General features: G+C 42.4%; 1 protein-coding gene across 1 annotated transcript in view; it reads right to left on the bottom strand.

Moving 5' to 3' along the window:
* Positions 1–13,744, bottom strand: part of gucy2g (guanylate cyclase 2g) — a 59,773-nt gene that overhangs the window by 1,607 nt on the left and 44,422 nt on the right. Inside the window, exons 17-23 of the mRNA XM_078412724.1 lie at positions 12,072–12,243; positions 9,605–9,745; positions 8,101–8,293; positions 5,248–5,422; positions 4,188–4,286; positions 1,977–2,068; positions 481–603 (exon numbers count right to left, since the gene is read on the bottom strand). Coding sequence (XP_078268850.1) covers positions 487–603; positions 1,977–2,068; positions 4,188–4,286; positions 5,248–5,422; positions 8,101–8,293; positions 9,605–9,745; positions 12,072–12,243 — 989 coding nt within the window. The 3' untranslated portion in view covers positions 481–486. The remainder of the gene's footprint in view (positions 1–480; positions 604–1,976; positions 2,069–4,187; positions 4,287–5,247; positions 5,423–8,100; positions 8,294–9,604; positions 9,746–12,071; positions 12,244–13,744) is intronic.

Below are 13,744 nucleotides of genomic sequence, written 5' to 3'. Positions count from 1 at the left end.
GTGTAATTGTTAAAATAAGGGAACATTTCTCATTGTACAAATGGGAATTGTACAATGAGAAATGTTCCCTTATTTTAACAATTACACAACGTCAATGAACTTTGCAGACAATTGGTGTGCAGAGACCTTCTTACCTTTGTTGCCGGTAGAAATTAGGTGTCTGTGTCACATTACATAGAAAATAGCCCCATGATATAATTTGTAACATCATAACACCATTATAACAGCATTCCTTCTGGAAGAGCCTGATATTTCAAATTCTTATATTTCAGCAGAAACAGATTACATTTTAAATGTAATTATTGGATGGGGAATTCTGAGGACAAGGAACACACTACAGTAATGCAAGTCTTTCCTTCTGTACGAATAAAACTTTCAAGATCAGATCATGAGGAAGGGAATCCCCACAGATATTTCAAACAAAATCTTTAAATCAGTATGTTTACGCAGCTAGAATTCACCATATAAGGTGAAACTTACCTCTAGTTAATCCATGTCTGCCTCCTCTGTTGAACTTTCTTCTGCAGTAAATTCAAATTTTGGTAAAGGCATGTTAAATCCCGCTTTGCCTTTAAGCCAGTATGTTGTTTGGTTTCCTTTTCCCTTTTGAAAAATACAATGGATTTATTTCATAAATAGTAAAATTTGAAATTATATTTTTATTTATAAATGGAAATTATTACAGCATGTGCAATACAGTGGCGCAGATGGTCGAGTTGCTGCCTTACAGCGCTAAAGACCCGGGTTTGATCCTGACCACGGGTGCTGTTGGTTCAGATTATGTACTTTCTCCCTGTGACCATGTGGGGTTTTTCTGGGTGCTCCAGTTTCCTTCCACAGACATACAGGTTTGTAGGTTAATTGGCCTTGGTAAAAATTGTCCCCAGTGTGCAGGATAATGTTAGTGACTGGCATGGATTCGGTGAGCCGAAGGGCCTGTTTCCGCACTGTATCTCTAAAGTCAAAAGTTAGTTGTGCCAATCAGTATGAACAAAGTCATTTTTCTAAGATTTATAATATTTTTTCTGCAATACATGGCAAGCATATTTTAATTTGTTGAAGGGAAAAAGATTGAAAAGATTTTCTCCTTTGTAACCGGAAAATTGTCAGTACCAGACTAAGAGCAGGAAACTGCAGTGGAGATCAGGTGTACAAGTCCTCCAGACACTCCATACAATATACTATGCATCCATTTAATTATAGGAAGGTAGGAAGGATGAGAAAAAATCAACCTAGGCCCAAGATGGATTATTTCAATCATATATACATACATATCTGTAGGAAAATAACTGCAGATGCTGGTTTAAATCGAAGGTAGACACAAAATGCTGGAGTAATTCAGCGGGTCAGGCAGCATCTCAGGAAAGGAATGGGTGACATTTCGGGTCGAGACCCTTCTTCAGACATATCGATCAGTTCAGCTCCTAACGTGGGTCAATTGCACAGCAGTGTCTGCGCCCACATGACATCCTTTGCTGGCTTTACCTTGCACTAAATGTTATTCCCTTATCATGAATCTAATCACTGTAAAAGGATCGATTGTAATCATGTATTGTCTTTCCACTGACTGGTTAGCACACAACAAAAGCTTTCCACTGTACCTCGGTACATGTGACAATAAACTAAACTAAACTAAACTTTTCAGATTGCACAGACACTGAAATGGCAGGGTGGTTATAGAAACAATCTTGGAGACACGTGGCAGCCTATTTTGTGGTGATAGTTTTGCTGCAACAAATGGTACAACATCCACTCGATTAGTTTTTACATTTGAAAGAGGATCACCTTAAGGTTGTACTGACATTTTTACTTAATGTTGCGGAATGGAGCTTAATACCGGCATCTTACAACCTTACCAACAGAACCATACACAAATAGCAGCATACATTTTTTTCAGCACAACTACTAAAAAATAGGTTTACTGGAAAAAAAACTTAAAACGATGCGATGGAAAAGTTTATGATTTGATTCCTTACCTTCACTTTTATTGTCCCTCTCTCCACTATTTCATATCCTCCAAATCCCGTCAGCAGGTCAACAGTGCTTTGCGACATGTGGATTTTCAAGGCTAAAGAGCAAAAGAGGTTCATTATCCAGACTGCATCCCTGAAGAATGAAAGTTACAGCGCACATTTCTCAATGATCATTGTGTAAATTGTCCCATCAGACTGTCGGCATGTCACTGTTTAGTTAACAGATGGGTAAATGTAATGCATGAAGGATTCCACATCTCCATTTATGTTAAAAATAGATACATTCAGATCTGATTTGATTGAATAGTACACTTTTCACTCCCACCACAGTACACATGACAATAATAGACCTAAACCTAAACATACAGGTATGAACTGTACCTAGTTATCCATAATCACATTCTTTGCACTAGAATGGCTGTGTAAATTTCTATGAACTGTGATTTTTTTTCTTTATTAGAGGCACCACTTAAACACAAATTGCATGCTGATAAAATAGTGAATTTGTACACAAACATTTCAAAGACGTTCCCCATAAGAAGTGCTGAAGCACAAGTGTAGACTGCTTCTTACTGCTGCCTTAGTGCAACTGATGAAGGCAAAAGTTGGTTAAAAGGGCAGGTGCTCAAAATCTCAGACTTGAAATTTAAAGCTTTAAAGGAAGTAATTTCCATTGACCACACAATGGCTAAAGGTTGATTACTATTCTATATGTGTTATATATTGTTGCAGTGCTTCAGTTGGTTACTGAGCAAATCCTTTCCCAAATATTGGCCTGAATTACTTTGATCCCAGCTAATGCCTCATGGTTGGTCCCCACACTCTCCCATTGCTGCCCATGTCTGAATGCAGTGACAACCTCGCCTACACAAGCCTTCAGCAGCACACAGTAGATAACGATTAGACGGTGGTTGCAGGACTTCCCTGGACTGTCACAATTACTTTCTGACAGCTAGTGCTGTCAAAGGCCTTCACCGCTATTTCCAAATATCTTTGACAAACACCTTAAAAATAATAGAGTTAAAAACGCCAAATTCATTTAATGACATGTGAAAATAAGGTAAATAAATATACAACAAAACAAAGGACAAATAAACAAAAAATATATAACTAAACTATCAAATGAAGATTAGCAATGCCATTCAAATGAATGGGAATGTGCTGTTTAGGCCAGTTACAGCCAGCTTGATGTGAGGGGCCAGATACGAAGTGCGCCTGACCTCTGTGGGTCTGAAACCCATGATAAGTGCAAGGGGCTGAGCGGGAGATCTGATTGCCTGCATCTACCGTTTGGTAACTTCCCAACTTCCGTGCTGCAGTGGGCGTAAGCAGAGGTCCAGGAGATAATGTACTAGGCACTGCACCTAGTACACAGTTCTCCGTGGAACCTCCAGTTAGTTGTCAGTGTGTGTCCGACCAAGGCAAAGATAACACTAAGTTTATTGCATTTGTTCTGCATGAAGTATTCCACATTTACATTAATGTGTAAAAAACAGAATGAGCAGAGTATACAATTCTGTGCACACTGCACGGTCATTCGGGAAAGCCAAGCTTGCAATGAATATTAACAAAAAGGTATTAAAAACAGCAAAATATTTTGGAAATTGGAACCTTTGATACTTTTGCCAGGTGAAACAGCTATTAAGTTACCCTCCTTTCATTTTAGTATCCTGCACGTTGCTTAAGGCATTGTGTCTTCCACATCGAGGAGATAAATGTAAAATGTGTTGTTGCTTTGCTGAATATCTCTGCTCAATCCACAAGTATGACTTAAGATTCTCACCACCTCTTCCATCTTCCTAACCTCAGTCTTCCTCACTCCTCCTGGGAATATTAGTTTAAACACAGGCAGCCGATATTCTTTTAGCTGGCACCTTACACTCTTTGGGATTTAATATTGAGTTCAGCAATTTCAGACATTGATTCTTCGGTTCCCAACTTATCCTTAGCTCTATTACTTGTCTGATTAACATTGCTGCCACTGTGCACTGATGTCGTTTAGCACCTCCTGTTTTTCGCCCTCGCGCAGAGATTTGTTTTTGTTCTTTCCTCCCCCATCCCTCTTTCTTTCCACCTTAAAACCTGTTTTGTTTCTAATGGTTTGATGAAACGTTATGGATTTGAAACATTCATTGTCTTTCTCTTTCCCCGGGATGCGGCTGGCAAATTGAGCATTATCTGTATTTATTAAGGTGAAAAAAACGGAATACTTACGTAAACTGCTGCTTTCCATCCTTGAAGCTACATTGACAGTGTCTCCAAAGAGACAGTATCTGGGCATAATTACTCCAACCACGCCAGCAACTACCGGGCCTACAGAAGCAAATGAACATGTAACTTAATATTTGTAATCAAGGTCCTTCAAACCCATCACCACCCCTCTCCTCCACCCCAGTTCAGTTCAGTTTACTTTATTGTCACATGTACCGAGGTACAATGAAAAGCTTTTGTTGCGTGCTATCCAGTCAGTGGAAAGACAATCCATGATTACAATCGAGCCATTTACAGTGTAGAGGTTAAGAGCATGGAGCGATTGTAATTTGTGATTGTAGATCTGCTTCTGTGGTTAGCACACAATATTGGAGAATTCAATATTAATACCACTGGGTTTATAACTCAAGTGAAAAATTAGGTGCTGTACCTCCAATTTGCATGTGGCAATGGAGGAAGCCCAGGACAGAAAGGTCAGTATGGCAATGGGAAGGGGAGTTAAAATAGTTAGCAACCCGGAGATCCAGGAGGCCTTGTGCATCGAGCGTACGTGTTAAGCAAAATGGTCAGCAAGTCTATGCTTTATCTCGCCAATGTACATGTCCTTATACCGCCTCCTTTGACTCCATCCAGGGTCCCTGGCAGTCCTTCCAGGTGAGACAGAGGTTCACATGCACCTCCTCTAACCTCATCGGCTGTTCCCGATGTGGCCTCCTGTACAGGTGGGTCTATGTGTAGACTCGGCGACCCTTTCCCTGAACACTCACGCTCGATTCGGCAAGAATTTCCCAGTTGCTGGTCAGCATGCAATCGGGGGGCCGAAAGGCCCGTTTCCAAGCTTTATCTCTTAAAGCTAATTGTCAGCCCTTCCTCCACAACCTCTGGATTCATGGTTGTGTCCCAGAATACAACTCTACTGATACAGCAACTATTTTAGGCCCAAACCATTGTTGTCACTTGTGATACTTGATTGACATTTTGCAAGATCTTAGAGCTGGAACAGGATACTCCAACCCCCCCCCCCCCCCCCACCCTCATAAAAAGGACAGTACATTTGTGTTACCTGTATTGAGACCGATGCGAAGTTGCAGTTGTACATTTTTTATGTGTCTTATCTTAAAGGCTGCAATGGAGCTGAGAAAATGCAAAGACATTGTGGCAATTTCCCCAGCGTGTTGCATTCCATTGCGAATTGGAAGTCCACTTGCTACCATGTAGGCATCTCCTATTGTTTCAACCTATGGTCAAATAAGAGAGGAAATAAAAAAACTGAACAAACATTTAAAACTAACCAAAGTGAGCAGGCAACAAACCAACAATTTTCTTTTTGCATTGGATTTGTATTTTGCCAAAGAAATAGGTATCAGGCTTGGGACAACACAGTCTACTCTTGTTATTACGGCCCTCTTTATAATGGACTGGTTATAATGGACAGTATCCCCACAGTAATCAGACACCACTGCCTCTTTAAGAACACAGGCAGCTCGGAAAACACTGCGGGAGGCCATTGAATTTGACAAGCAATTGTTTCGATCAACACTTGTGCAATGATGCTCTATTAAACAATGCACAAGCAGCCTTTAGTATTTTTAGTTTGCAATAACAAAAATACATGTTTTAGCTGTTAAAAAGAATTTTGTATTTGAGAAAATCTCTTTGCTTGCTGGGTGGTTGGAGCGAATCTCTTACTTGGTTACAGCGGACAATCGGCTATAACGGACATCATTATATGGTCCATTATAATGAGGGTTATCTGTGTACAAGTATCATTACACTGCCATTCACCATATTGTATACTGTTTGAACTTGCTAAATGTGCCATTGCTCTGGATATTTTATTCAATTTCAATAACAATTCACTGCCAATATGAGGAAGAGTTAAATGATAGGAACAGTTGCACCAGCCTTGGATGTAACTATGTTAGCATTTAATATCCCAATCCAGGTGGGACATTTTTTTCAATAAAAATTATTGGTTTGACATCCTGGACTTCATTTCCCAGCAACTCCATGGACTATCTTCATCATGTGGTCCTGGGGGCTCAAGGAGGCAGCCCACCATCACAATAAGCAATGGACAAACTCTCTCAGTAAAGTTGCCAGAGGAGGTGGTTGAGGCAGGTACTATTGCAATGTTGAAGAAACATTTGAACGGTACCTGGATAGGACAGGTTTATAGGGATGTGGGCCAAATGCAGGCAGGTAGGACTAGTGTAAATGGGACATGTTGGTCGGTGTGGGCAAGTTGGGCCGACGGGCCTGTTTCCACACTATATGACACTATGACTCTAAGTACCCATCATACAGATGTTGATGAAACCGTTCTTGGAGTACTGTGCTCAGTCTTAGTCACTTCCAGCTATAGAAAAGATGCCATTTAGCTTGAAAGGTATAGAGAAAATTTACAAGAGTATTGCCAGGACATGAGGTCCTGAACCGTGGAGTAAGGCTGTGCAGGCTCGGACCTTACTCTTTGGAGTGCAGGTGGCTGAGGGGTGACCTCATGGAGATGTATAAAATCATGAGGGGAATAGACAGAGTGAAAGCACAGTCTCTTTCCCAGGGTAGGTTAATCAAGAACTAGAGGGCATAGGTAAAAGTGGAGAGGGGTAAGATTTACTGGACACCGTTTTCTCACAGAGGGTGTTGAGTATATGGAAAGAGCTGCCAGAGGAGATGGTTGGGGCAGTAACAACATTTTAACATATTTGGATAGGTGCATAGATAGGAAAGATTTGAGGAATATGGGTCAAATGCGGGTCAATTGGACTAACCGATGGGGCATCTTGATCGGCATGGACACGTTTGGCTGAAAGGCTTGTTTCTGTGCTATATGACTCTATGTCTCTATTTGAGCATGAAGAAGCTGAATTTATTGAAGGCTAAAGCATATAAATCTGATTGAGGAGTAGGATATTGTAAGAAAATTACTGCAGATGCTGGTACAAATCGAAGGTATTTATTCACAAAATGCTGGAGTAACTCAGCAGGTCAGGCAGCATCTCAGGAGAGAAGGAATGGGCAACGTTTCGGGTTGAGACCCTTCTTCAGACTGATGTCAGGGGGGGTGGGACAAAGGAAGGATATAGGTGGAAAGAGGAAGACAGTGGGAGATCTGGGAAGGGGGAGGGGAAGAGAGGGACAGAGGAACTATCTAAAGTTGGAGAAGTCAATGTTCATACCACTGGGCTGCAAGCTGCCCAAGCGAAATATGAGGTGCTGTTCCTCCAATTTTCGGTGGGACTCACTATGGAACTTGAGGAGGCCCATGACAGAAAGGTTAGACTGGGAATGGGAGGGAGAGTTGAAGTGCTCAGCCACCGGGAGATCAGATTGGTTAACACGGACCGAGCGCAGGTGTTGAGCGAAGCGATCGCCAAAGCTGCATTTGGTTTTGCTGATGTAAAGAAGTTGACATCTGGAGCAGCGGATGCAATAGATGAGGTTGGAGGAGGTGCAGGTAAACCTCTGTCTCACCTGGAAATACTGTTTGGGTCCTTGGATGGAGTTGAGCGGGGAGGTAAAGGGACAGGTGTTGCATCTCGTGTGGTTGCAGGGGAAAGTGCCCGGGGATGGGGTGGTTTGGGTAGGAAGGGACGAGTGGACCAGGGAGTTACGGAGGGAACGGTCTCTGCGGAATGCAGAAAGGGGAGGGGATGGGAAGATATGGCCAGTGGTGGGGTCCCGTTGTAGGTGACGAAAATGTTGGCGGATGATTTGTTGTAGTATCATCATTTGATGATTTGAGGAGTAGGATATTAGTTAGTATCAATAGACTGAATGCAACCACCATACGACGTGGGGGGTGATTTCAAACATATTTAAAAAAATTAATACAGATTTTAAGCATTTGAAGTGCAATTACAATGGCTATGTGCAACTTGATTTAACTTGTTCTTTCAATATCCAGTCTTACCTTATATACGTCATAAAACTTGAGAATTTCATCAAATAAGCTGTACAGGTCATTGAGCATATCCACTACCTGCAGAGGTGAGCTGATGGAACAAAGCTTTGTGAAGCCAACGATGTCTGAGAAGAAGATGGTTACCGATTCAAAGAATTCTGGCTCCACAGCCTTTCCCTGAATGAGTTGCTCGGCAATGAAACTGTTGGTAAATAAAATGGTTAGCATCATCCATGGCATCACCAGCTGACCGCTTCACCGTGTACAGAAATTAGGCTAAGTGATTGACCTGAAAGATTAAAAAGCTGATTTAGACTTTAGAGACACCGCACAGAAACAGGCCCTTCGGCCCACTGGGTCAGCACCGGCCAGCAATCACCCCATACACTAGTTCTATCCTACACACTAGTGACAATTTACAATTTTACCGAAGCCAATTGACTTACAAATCTGCACGTCTTTGGAGTGTGGGGGGGAAACTAGAGCACGTGGAGAAAACCAATGTGGTCACAAGGAGAACACACAAACTCCGCACAGACAGCATCCATAGTCAGGATTGAATCCGGGTGTCTGGTGCTATAAGGCAGCAGTTCTACCACTGCACCACTGTGCAGCCCCTGTGATCTTCAGGGTTACGGCCACTCTAACAAAAGGTATTAATGCAGATGTTAATGTGTAATGTACTAAACTGGGAATTTTGCTTAATATTTTTTATATTTGGCATGCCACCAAATACTTTATCGAACTTCCACAGATGTACAATGGAGAACATATTGAGTGGCTGCATCATGGCCTGGTTCAGTAACTTGAATGCTCAAGAACAAAGGAGGCTGCAGATAATGGTGGAAATTGCCGGGTCCATCACGCGCATTGACCTCCCCAACAAGCAAAGAATCTACAGGAAGCACTATCTCGAGAAAACAGCTAACGTCATCAAAAACCCACACTGTTCTGGCCATCTTATTATCTTGTTGCTACTCCTGGGAAGTAGGTACAGGAACTTGAGAACCATTACCAACAGTTTCAAGAGCAGCTTCTTCCCACCAACCATCTGGCTCATGAACCACCTGCACAACCTTAACCACAACCTTACCTCAGCACCGAAATGTGGACTTTGCACTAAGGTCACACTATGGGCTAAAGCTTGCACCATCATGTTGTAGTATTGCGTTTAACGTGCCTGCTAAGCTGCAGCAAGTAAGAATTTCATTGTTCTGGTCCTGTTGCAAATGTCAATTAAACACATTTGACTCTGGGCTCTTGTCTCCCCACTTACAAGTGACCTGCCAGAGTCGGAACTGGGTGGTTCAATCTCAGTATGTTCAATGTGGTCATGAAAGGATTGTACATTGTGTTTCATAAAGATCCAACGTTTCATGATAGTGTAGTCTTCCAGTACATATTTATTCACAGTCCTACTTATATTTAGAATAGTTCATTTACAGACTTCAAATAAGAATGGTATAAGTTTAACTTTGTGAGTTTCCCTATCGGAAAGTCAAGAAGGCAGTACCTTGGCAACAGGTTGATCAGGAGCTGGTCAATTCTCGCCTTCTCCTGTGTGAGTTGACGAGTCCTTTCTTCAACCACCTCTTCCAAGTGATTTGCATATTTTTCCAGTTTATCCACCATAGCATCTAGAATGCTCACTTCACTATAAAGATCAAGAGACATATCTAACCATACAGTGTGGAAACAATCCTTTTCGATCCACTTGCCCATGCCGACCAATGCCCCATCTACATTAGTCCCAACTTCCTGCGTTTGGCCTTCTAAACCTACCCTATCGTACCCTGTACCTGTGAAGTTTTTTTAAACACTGTGATACTACCTGCCTCAACCACCTCCTCCAGCAGCTTGTTCCATATCCCTACCACCCTTTGTGTAGAAACGTTGTCCCTCAAGTTGCTATTAAATCTTGCTCCCATCACCTTAAACCTATGGCCTCTGGTTCTTGATTTCCCTATCTACTCCTCTCATGATCTTATTCACCTCTATAAGATCACCCCCTCAACCTCTCCCTATAGCTCAGAAGAACAGCCATTCCCAAAACTCACTTAGCTTGGTTTTGCACTTCACACTGAATTGAAACATAACTGCGACAGTCAATTGATCGCATGCTGGCAAACGTTGCCAGTTCATTAGCGGCAAGGATTACCTCAAGCTGAGAGCAATGGGAACGACTTTAGATGTGTGGACAAGGCCTCACAGTCTTTCAGCTGTAAATCTCATAAAAGGTAGTTACAAAAATAGAAAATACTAAATATTTTGGAATACAGAAGTTAAAGAAGGGGAAAAAAAATGTTCGCAAGGTGAGGCTGCTTTCTTGGAGAGGGGCTGACCCTGGAGAAGGGGAACAAGTTGCCAGGTAGAGACCTTCCACGATCGGCCTAAAGAATGGCACCAATAATAATATTATGCAAGCCCATGTTTCTTTTGCATTAAAGCAGAAACCGAGGGCAGGAATCAAAGGATGCAATTCCTTGATATGGGGATGCTCCCTGATATCTGAATATGTGCATTCAATATATCACTGCAAAGAAGGGCAACTTTTGCATGTTCTTGTTCTTCAAAAGGGGACTTTGTTTGCAGTCAGCAGATCAACACACAGATTTCCTTGCTGGTATATTTAGAGAAGGTATTGCAGAAAGAGAGGTTTCATGTCGTTTATCAGAACTGAGACTATTATTTACTATTGACACCATTCATCGATTGTTTTAGACAGTACATTACAGAGATCTGTGAGAAATGAACGGCACCACAAAAATGTCTTCCTTTGGACAATAAAGTGACGACAGTTCTTAAAAACAGCTGCAAAAAACAAACTGCTGGCAAAATTCAGCAGGTTGGGCAGTGTCTCTGGAGGGAAATGGAAAGTCGGCATTTTGGATCGAGACCTTTCAGCTGGACTGAAAGAATAGAGGAGAGAGAGGTGATACAAAGAGGTAAAGGGGAGGGGTGGGGCAAGAGCTTACAAACAATAGGTGGATCCAGTTAAGGAGGGGTTCATTGGCAAATGGAGTCAGACGGAGAGAGAACAGGAGATGGCGACAGAGGCTGGGAGGTGATAAGTGGAGGCAACAAAAGGCTGTGGAATCTGATTAGAAAGGAAGTTAGAACCAAAGAAGGGAGGGGCAGTGGGCAGATGGTTACAGTGGAGGGAGAGGTGTGGGGCCTCAGTGGGAGGAGTGTGCGGAGTGTGCGGGTAATGAGCAGAGGGGGTTGATGGGGAGAGGTGAAGCAAACTGGGTGATAGGTGATTATGGACGAGAATGTTGGAAAGAAGTGGTGGCGTGAGAGAGCCTGGGCAGATCAGAAGGAGCGAGAAAGGGGCAGAGGGTGAGCGGGTTATGTTAAGAATAGCACAGCATATTGCACCTGGACAGTCTACAACCTAAAGGCATGGATATTGAATTGTCTGATTTCTGGTAACCCATAAATGTCTATTTGCCTCCACAGATGCTGCCTGAATTGTTGCAATAGACAATAGATAATAGACAATAGGTGCAGGAGGAGGCCATTCGGCCCTTTGAGCCAATACCGCCATTCAATGTGATCATGGCTGATCATTCTCAATCAGTACCCCGTTCCTGCCTTCTCCCCATACCCCCTGACTCCACTATCCTTATGAGCTCTATCTAGCTCTCTCTTGAATGTATTCAGAGAATTGGCCTCCACTGCCTTCTGAGGCAGCGAATTCCACAGATTCACAACTCTTTGACTGAAAAAGTTTTTCCTCATCTCCGTTCTAAATGGCCTACCCCTTATTCTTAAACTGTTGCATCATTAAGCAGTTTGCTTTTCGCCCCATACTCCACCCTCAGTCTCTGGTGTCTCTAAGAAATAGCTGCCCCACTGATATTAGGAAGCACTGATTCTATCAGAGTCGTTGTGAACTCCTAACTAGCTATTGTGCAGGTCAATACTAAGGGCCAGAGAAGCTTCCATCAGTGCCAAGTGGTGCATCTTTTAAGACTCACCCTTCAGGATTGTCCTTTCGCAGTGTATGTTTGATTGAGTGAAAGTTTGGTCTTTTGTCAGCACATTCATCCCAACAGGATTTCATCAGAGAGGCAATCTGTTCCGTGCACTTCTCAGCTGTCAGGGTGGGTCTCAGCACCATTATAGGGTTTATGAGTCTACGAATAATTTCTAAGTACAATAAAACGAACAGCAAAATAACGTGATAATTATGATAGGCTTTTTCTTAAAACTCTTTAACATGTTTCATTGACATTACCTGAACCAGAGGTGGCATTGCACCAGAAAAGAATATTGAGGTTAACAGGTTTTAAGATGTAGAGAAAAATGACAAGAGGCGAGAAGAAAATGGAAGGACTGAGAAGATGGCAGAGATTAAGTGGCGATAGGAGTTGACAAAGCTCGATGAAAGAGGGTGATAACATTGCTGTTATATCTCCAAGATTTATTATATTTTACTTTTTTGTCACGAGTACTGTGGTACAATAAAACGCTTTTTATTGTGTGCTAACCAGTCAGTGTAAAGACTACACATGTTTGATTGGTGTACAACCTAGCCGTCCACAATGTACAGGTACATGATAAAGGGAATAATGTTTTGTGCAAATTAAAGTCTAGTTAACCGATTAAACATTTACAGGTTATTGCCATTAAGTGTTGAGTCTCTCCCTCCTCAGCCCAACCTATTGATTTTGTTCAGCATTTTCTGGTTTGAATTCAGATGTCTTGTTGTTGAATATTTTGTTCTTTTTCCTGCTATCAGACTCCTATTTGCTTACTATTGCTCCGTAGGTGCTGTTTCCCTGTGGGTTTTGCCCCAGGGGCTCCATTTTTCTTCCACGCCACATGCTTGGGAGGTTAATGGGCTACGGTTAACCTCCCCAATGTAGGTGAGTGGTGGAAGCTGAGGGCAGATGCTGAGAATGTGGGTGAAATAAAATAGGATTAGAATAAAATTGATGCAAATTGGTGCTTGATGGTCTTGGCAGACTTGGTGGGCTGAAGAACATGCTTCTGCACTGTGTTACCCTATGATTAGAGAGATTATGGTTATGAGTATTGCATACTACGTATTACATACTATGATTAGTAAGGGTGTCAGGGGTTATGGAGAGAAGGCAGGAAATTGGGGTTAGGAGGGAGAGATAGATCAACATGATTGAATGGCGGAGTAGACTTGATGGGCCGAATGGCCAAGTTCTGCTCTGATCACTTATGGTCTGATGACTTTATGATCCTAGGTAGAACACTAAGCTTGGTAGTGCCTGCTCAAAAGATCTGAAAGTAATGTGAAGAAAAGTAGAACATTTTAACAGCTTTCTGGAGTTTTCTCCTCGCTGTGACCACTTGGGTTTTCTTTGGGTGTTTTGGTTTCATCCCACATCCCAAAGATGGGTGAGTTGGTAGGTTAATTGGCCTCTGCCAATGTGTGTAGACGAGAGTTGGAATGTGGGAGAAATTGATAGAATGTAGAGAAAATGGGATGAATGGAGGATTACATAAATAAGTAGTTGATGGGCGGTGTGGACTTGATTGTCAGTGTGGGCTTGACGGTCGGTGTGGGCTTGACGGTCGGTGTGGGCTTGATGGTTGGTGTGGGCTTGACGGTCGGTGTGGGCTTGATGGTCAGTGTGGACTTGACGGTCGGTGTGGACTTGACGGTCGGTGTGGG

The sequence above is a fragment of the Rhinoraja longicauda genome, chromosome 16, assembly GCF_053455715.1.
Source record: "Rhinoraja longicauda isolate Sanriku21f chromosome 16, sRhiLon1.1, whole genome shotgun sequence".
Lineage (NCBI taxonomy): Eukaryota > Metazoa > Chordata > Chondrichthyes > Rajiformes > Arhynchobatidae > Rhinoraja > Rhinoraja longicauda.
Note: the sequence above shows the minus strand (reverse complement) of the source record. Positions and strands in the feature narration are given on the sequence as shown.